At 38.2% G+C, this 8428-nt stretch overlaps 1 protein-coding gene across 1 annotated transcript in view; it reads right to left on the minus strand.

Moving 5' to 3' along the window:
• ATP11C (ATPase, class VI, type 11C) overlaps positions 1-8428 on the minus strand; it is a 130762-nt gene that overhangs the window by 113278 nt on the left and 9056 nt on the right. Inside the window, exon 2 of the mRNA XM_014528816.1 lies at positions 1671-1790. Coding sequence (XP_014384302.1) covers positions 1671-1790 — 120 coding nt within the window. The remainder of the gene's footprint in view (positions 1-1670; positions 1791-8428) is intronic.

Consider the following 8428-nt stretch of genomic DNA (forward strand, 5'->3'; position numbering starts at 1 on the left):
TTAGACTCAATCTTTATTTGCCCTGTGAGCTCCTGAATATTTAAAAAATATCCTATTGCATTATTTTCCCTGCTGGCAAAACTGAAGCTAGATAAAATATGAAAAATATCCTATTAAATACAACAAGAGTTGAGAATTAAGCTGAGTTTTATAAGTTCTTTTAAAATGCAAAAATGCAAAGTATATTGCAATAAAATGATTATCACTAGTTCAATGAAAAGTCACTTAACCATCTTCCACATAAAACACTATGGAAAACAATAATTCCCTAGAAAATATTTTATATTTCACTTGATGCAAAAGGAGAGATAAAACTGTGAAAAGAACTCAAATAGCACAATGATATGAAAAGGGCTTTATCACTAACTCTGCTTGGTGACCATGTCATTAGCTCAGTTTCTCTGGGTTTGATTTCTCCATCTGTAAAGTCAGTGAGTTGAACAAGATGACCTCTTAGGCTCTTTCAGTTAGTTCTACAAGTCTATGATTATGACTCAAAGGATTATTATTGTTTTCTTGGTTACTACAGGGTAAGTCACAATTTTCAGTGAAAGGACTTTTCACTATTTTAGTCACACGTATGGAAATTACTGGCTAAAGATAAATTCCTGGCTAAAAATAAAAATTAACAAGAAAGATCTTTTATGCAAATATACTCAGAGTGTTCTAAGGCCAATAGATCATATGACAACACAGTTTCACTCATTCTGTCTATATTTTACATGTTAATCTCCTAGCTACCCAAGAATAAATCACATGTACATTTGAAAACTAAAATGTTAAATTTTTCAAGGGCATAATTTTGTGTTTCAGGTCCTAGGTGTTTGCAAACATGCAGTGAACCAATTGTCACCAACATTTTAGTTATGTCTTGTCGGGTTGCATGAGGCAGTGAAGAAAATTATCAAAATCTGTGCCATAAGAGATGGCTATGGGCCGACCACCTAGCACCTAGCATCTAATCTGGTCAGCCAAAGGTAAAGATTAGTAAACTAACACTTGTAGAAAGATGACTATGGGTATAAGGAACTATAAAGAGTACTTTCACATATTGAATATCAGGTCTGTTTCACTGATGAGAACATTCAGACTTAAGAGATAAAATTGGCCAAGGTCACACAGCTAGAAAATAGTCAGGCCAGGATTTAAATTCAGGTCTTCAGACTTCCAGGCCCCTACCCTTAGCATTACACTATGCTGAAGTAAGATGACTATTTAAATGGTGACACAGCTACAGTGATCAAACTTTTAACTGTTCAAGCATTGTACTGAGCAGGGGAAACTCCTCAGTGAAATAGAAAGAAATAAGGATGTCATTCTAGGATAGCACCCTCCAAAAGAATGTAAATTATTTACAAACTAGTCCATACAATTAAGGGCAATTCAGGAAGCTTTGGGCAAGTAAATAATTCCTGCTTTTAGAACACTTTAAGGCTTAAAGTAATATGTATAATCAACAAGCACTATGAATCATAAGGCAAGTGAATGATGTTTCAGCTATAACAAGACGAAGTGATGCTTTAAAAATAATGCCTTTTGGTGAAATAATTATCACAGTTGATATATGATTTGTATAAGTACACATCAATGTGTATATATAGAAGCATGAATAAAAATAAGTGCATTATCTGGCTCACTATATGAATATGTAGAGAGTTTTAAAAACTTACCTTAGATGAGACTATCCTATTATCACAAAATCTTTGTGCAACGTAATCTTCTGGTACTGAAACTGGATGATTGCCAACAAACACCGTGCGTGTACCAACTCGTTTCTCTTCTCCAGCACACTGACCAAGAGAAAGAGGGGAAAAAATGAGCTTTCTTTATCACATTTCTCCATGCTTCTACAGAGCTCAAAATACTCATCTAAGCATGTCTGACTATGGTCTAGAGAGAAAGAAACAGTAATAGAGAGAGAAGAAACCCTTGTTAGGAACGTCAAACTCCACTAAGCTCTTAGTTGTTGATTTAGTAAAAATGTTGCTTGAGCCAACTGTTCTCAGGCCAACACTGTAATTCTAAAATGTTTAAATTAAATAACGTATCCTAGGGAAACAATAATTTTTATTGCCAGCCATTTTTCTTTCATCCACAGAATCTCAACCATCACCATCAGAGCAACACACTAACTTAGGAAAGGTCAGACTGAAATATATAATTTTTACACAACTACTGACGACAACCTTGACATTACCCTTACCAGACAGCAGAAAACAGAATACAAATTACTTCTAAACACAAAATAATTAGTTATAAGAATACAGAAATACTAATGGAATGATCAACTATTTTAAGTTCTTTGGCTTTACAGCAAAGACATTCCTTTGTCATTTCTCAGAGCCTACTGTCAAAAAGTCACATTTCACAAATTATATCTCTAATGTCCCTTTTACATTTTTAAAAATTAGATCTGCCGAATCTTTAAGTTCTAAGGTTGAACTCCATTTTACCTCAACCTTGTACTTCACTGAGGCTTCACTGTTTTCTTAATTTGGGATAATACATTTTCTTATATAAATTTGGGACAGTTTCCTTTGATGATACTTATCACTAGAGGCCCAATGCACAAAGATTCGTGCAAGAATGGGCCTTCCTTCTCCTGGCTGCTGGCACCACCTTCGTTCAGGTTGGAGCCGGCTTTTAGCCTTCACTCTGGCCCGGAGCCGCCTTTCCACCTTCCCACGCTGCCCAGAGGCCCAGAGTGGCTGGGGGGGGGCGGAAAACCTGCATCGTCACCATGGCGAAGACACAAGAGTCCTGCCCCGCCCCCGGCCGCTCGGCGCCTGCATACGCAAATTAACCTGCCATCTTTGTTGGGTTAATTTGCATACTCGCCCCTGATTGGCTGGTGGGTGTCGTGAAGGTACTGTCAATTTGCATCTTTATCTTTTACTAGTGTAGATGTTTGAGACAACAATATATTTAAGTCACAGGAAGTATGACAGAAACCAATATCCACTTATATATTTCCAATATTTTTTAAAACAATAATCCCTCAACCTAAAATGTTTTAAAAGTATACAGTCACAAAGACTTTCCTCCCTTTCAATAATCCATTTAAAGGTCAAAGATGTAAATCTCTACCCCAAAACAATCATTTTACACAAAATACTTAGAGTCTGCAAAGTTCTCCAAATGTCTGTTTAGATGTATGCTAGTCGGAATTTTTGCACCTTATATAGATAATACAGGGGACATGATGTTTTAGTTTGAAAAAATAAGAGTCACCTCCAAAATATAGATAGGTAAGACCTCTTGCCTTACCATTTTTATTTAAGCTTATTAAATAACTAGAGGCCCGATGCATGAAATTCATGATGGGGGAGGGTCCCTCAGCCCGGCCTGCGCCCTCTTGCAATCTGGGGCCCCTCACTCCTAACAGCCTGCCTGCTCGCTCCTTACCACTTGGCTTGACACTCCTTAGCGCTGCCTTGGAGGCGCGAGTGTTTCCTGCCACCACTGCTGCGCTGTGGGAGCATAATGACCACCAGGGGGCAGCCCCTGCATTGAGCGTCTGCCCCCTGGTGGTCAGTGCACGTCATAGTGACCGGTCGTTCTGCTGTTTGGTCGATTTGCATATTAGAGTTTTATTATATAGGATTATTTAGTGGATATTTCCTTCAAAAATCTGTAGGGAATCAACTGAAGAGTAACTGGGATAAACTGAAGTAGGAGACACTGAGGCTATATATAAAGGGTAACTTTTAGAAATCTACCCTGGCATGGGGCTAACAGAGGTTGTGGGAATCTCTATCCATGGCAAGCTGGAAAAATTCACTAAGTATCAGTGCTGAATAGCTTAGCTTTTTACCCATCTGCCCAAAGAAAGGGCATTAGAACAATTGATTGTGCAGGTCTGTCACATGCCAAGAATCAATGATTATAGCAGATAAATTTTCAAATGGTTCCTGGAAACCAATAAAGATTGCTTTTACTAGAATGGTAGCTATATACATTTTGCCTCAGGAACTGACTTTGTTTGTAACTGTAATATATAGGGTCTGACACAGATTACTGATAAGAGCACTAAATTTCCCATATCAATTTTGCAAAATGTAAACTGAAGTTGAATACACCTTCTAAAAGTATAGTTTATTCTGCTTCATACTTACTCTCACCTTCTGTTGTAATTACAGGCTCATTGTAGTCTCTACAATACTTGAACCTTATAATGTACCAATTTGAATTACAGAAATTGTCAAATTCATATACACACTGCAATGTACAACCTCTATTTTAATATTCATAAAGCAAGAAATGGAATAGAGTAAATAAAAAAGAGCTACTTTTTATGCCAGTTCTCAGATCATTCCGCAAAAGGAAAGGGGGAAGAGTAAAAGGAAAAGAGGTAGAGGGTCAGCGAGTTTTCTGCAGGATGTTTCATGTACTGCCAATGTAAACTGTTCCCCTCAATTAACAATAGTCACTGATTAACTTAAAAACAAAAATGATCTAGTGCTTCCTCAATTCTGAATTGTTTTCAACTTTCTTCTCTGGCAGGTCACAGAATTCCAGAGAACAAAAGGAAGGAATGAGCATAATCCAAATGTTCAGGCATGATAGTTTTTTTTAAATAAAGGCATGATATTTTCATGAATTCCCTATATCTGAATGGCATTTACAGTTTCCCTAAGTGCTTTCCCCATACATTATCTCTGGGATTTCTTTCAAATAGACCTAAGTGACCTCTATATCTCCATTTAATTGGAGAATATGGATAAAAATTGATGTGTAGGTAGCACGGATAGAGCATTATAAGATGATGAAATAGGGGCCTGGGAACTGCATCATGTCCACTCCTGAGGATTTTCCAAAAGGGCAAAGTCTCCTCAGCCCCAGCAGGGTGGGATTTGGAGCTTCCTGAGAAGTGGGGGTGAGGTGGGATGAAAGAGATAACTTTTCCACGCTTGTTTTTATTCTCAAGTCTGATGAACCTGCAATTTCTGGTGGAATCTGCTCTGTTTAATGTTATTTGGTCTGCATATAAATGGCAATGCTGAACTTGTGTAATTTTCCACTTGCTGTAAATGTAGCGTTAAAACAGTGGTTTTAGTTCCTGTGATTTTGAATAATGTAGGTGCCTTAGCCATGGCAGAGAAACTCCAAGTAGGAATCATAAAACAATTTCCCATTTAGATGGCATACAATGTAGTCTGGAGTGGAAATGTATGAGTCCTGCCATCTTATAATGAATTTTAATCTATTAAGAGTCCCTCCTGTGTTGAACTGCTTCCCATTCAAATGTCCTCAGAAACAACATTTTTAAGAACTGAAATATGCTGGCACCAATTCTATTTTAATGACACATCATACACTATAATTCTATATAATGAAAGCCTAGGTGGTGTCACGCCCTCGCGTGATACCCTCGCACAACGTCACCACAAGATGGCTGCGCCTACAGCGGAGGCGGGGCCCGGTGGCCACTCCTCGTGGTGAGGCCTGAGAGTCCTGTGGCTCTGCACGGTGCAGAGGAGGCCGGTCCCGGCGTCTCCGCCACCTGGAGGTAGGTCCCAGTGGAGGAGGCGGGTCACAGTGGAAGAGGGCAGTTGTGGGCAATCAGGCTGGCAGGGGAGGGCAGTTGTGGGTGATCAGGCTGTCAGGGGAGGGCAGTTGGGGATGATCAGGCCAGCAGGAGAGGGCAGTTGGGAGAGATAGGGTCGGCAGGGGAGCAGTTAGGGGGCAATCAGGCCGGCAGGGGAGCAGTTAGGGGGCGATCAGGCTGGCAGGCAGAAGCAGTTAGGGGCAATCAGGTAGGCAGGCAGGTGAGCAGTTAGGAGCCAGCAGTCCTGGATTGTGAGAGGGATGTCCAACTGCCAGTTTAGGCCTGATCCCACAGGGATCCCAGATTGGAGAGGGTGCATGCTGGGTTGAGGGACAGCCCCCTCTGTGCATGAATTTCATGCACTGGGCCTCTAGTGAAAAATATAAAGAGTATTAAACAGTATATTTATAAAATATGAATTAACAGAGAAAGCAATTTAATCTTCTTCCTCAAGATAAAAATCATTCTTTTGTACTCGTTTCATGCCTCCATAGTATAAACTGAATATTGTTTTAGTAAAGCAAATAACTTTCTCTAGAACATAGTCTCTCAATAAAAATCAGAGTAAAGTGATACTGTAATTCAACTAGCACCATGTTAAAATCCTGTGCCATTAGTAATCATAAAACACAGAAAGCTGTTGGAAGTATAATTTGTTTCTTGATTTCCTTTAGACCAGGGGTGGGGAAACTTTTTTCTGCCAAGGACCATTTTAATATTTATAACATTATTCTTGAGCCATACAAAATTATCAACTTAAAAATGAGTCTGCTATATTTAGTCAAACATTTAAATAACTCACCCCTAATGCCTTAACAGGGCCAAACCAAATGATTTCACAGGCCTCATACAGTCTGCGGGCCGGATGTTCCCCACCCCTGCTCTATACCAATGACTCAATAAGAACTAAGGAAGAATAAAAATCTCAATACAAGACTATCACTATAAAAGCTGACACAGGATCTGAAACAGAGCTCACCCTCTCCATCCTTTCCAGGTGTTGGCCAATTTAAATTTATCACTTAGTCATAGATCAGTGGTTCTTAATTCTGGCCATAATACAAATGTCTGTGTCTTTTATTTAATACTTGATTTAATTTTTCTGGAGCTCCCCAGATGACAATTCTAATCTGAAGCCAGGACTGAGAAAACCGCTACAGAATCTCTCTCACTGAATTAGTGATTGTCCTTAACTAACATCCTAAAAGTTTTTAGCCATAATCCTACACTTTTCTTTAAGTAATTAAAATAATTTAAACAATTTGCTTTTCAAAGGATAAAATACAAATCGCCCTCACATAGTGTCCACCTCCAATCATTTTAAGTTGTTCACTAGATGAGATTCTCCTTCTATAGTTAATTTGCATGTGGTTAATCTACCATCAATTATTCAGACCACTGATAAAAATTACAGGCCATGATATAATGCAAAGAAACTCGCTTTAGCAATAAAGCATCACTGATGTCATCCTAGGCAATCACTGCATTATTTTTATTTTTCACCAGACTGTACTTTGTGAATTTTTAAAGCAACTATAAGTATTTGCTTTTAAAAATGAACAAAAAATCCTTATTAAAAATCCAAAAAATTGGCAATAATTTAAAACTGTTCTCTGCACTCCAGCCCCAAAACTAGTTTCTTCTCTTAAGCACTAGTATATTCTAACAGCATCACCAGTCTTAAAAAGTCCAAATGAATTCAAAAGAGAGAGAGCATTCCATCAAACTTTCAGCCGTCTAGTAAATGCTCCCAAAAGTCATCATTTTTGTACTAGGGTTGGAGAGGTGGGGTGAGGTAGGAGCACACTACAGTGCCACGGAACATTTCCACTGTGTGTTAAACTTCTTGATTAAAATTACTACAATTTTATTTATTCAGTGGTCAAATTGCTGAGGTTTCTAAGCCCACTCCATTATAACAAGCCAAAAAAGAGTAATCTTGAGGCGTAATTTAGCCAAAGCTTTAAAACGAGCCTTAAAATCACACTTTTCAAATTTTGCTTTTATTGCACCTTTTTTTTTTGCACCTTTTTAAGTGATTAAGCTGTCTCACCCTCCTTTGCCAGAGGCAGTGAAGCAAGACCCAGACATTTTGTAACTTCGTGCTTTTAAAGTTTAGAATGGTCATATTAACCAAAACTCTGAAACACTTGATCAAAAGACAACTGAATATTCAAAGTACATCCAGAGACACAAAGATTGTCTCTAATTAGGCATTATCCTATGGTAGCACATTTCATTGAATAGAAATTGCTACAAAATAATTAAGTCCCACAAAAACAAACACCTATACCAGCAAGCACAATGCTTAGGAAATAACAGTGACCCTAAGGACTTGGATAAGAACACCTTGTTTGGAAGCTCAGAGTTAGACTTTCATTATCTACATGTGATCCCCTCAGCAGTTTAATTTCACCAAGCACAATCAATTCTGAGTGTTTCCAATCTGATCCCACTCCCCACTATGCTCTCACCCCAGGGACCTGAGGGCTATAGAAATATGGCTGTAAAGATGAAATACAATTCTCTTACAGGATGGCTAATAGAGAGTCAAGTCCATAGATCAAAATGCTGTAAGCATTTAATAATTCAAGATTCTTACAGGAATATTTTTGAATGATTCAGATTCTTCCATTTATAGAAAATAACCCGAGACTCTTTTTTTATTAATCTTTATTGTTGAGATTATTACAGTAGAGAGTCACCATAGATCAAAATGCTGTAAGCATTTAATAATTCAAGATTCTTACAGGAATATTTTTGAATGATTCAGATTCTTCCATTATTTGAAAATAACCCGAGACTCTTTTTTTATTAATCTTTATTGTTGAGATTATTACAGATTTCCATCTCCCCCCCCCCCAAAAATTTTTCCCCCCC

Source organism: Myotis brandtii, unplaced genomic scaffold (genome assembly GCF_000412655.1).
Source record: "Myotis brandtii unplaced genomic scaffold, ASM41265v1 scaffold654, whole genome shotgun sequence".
Classification (NCBI taxonomy): Eukaryota; Metazoa; Chordata; class Mammalia; order Chiroptera; family Vespertilionidae; genus Myotis; species Myotis brandtii.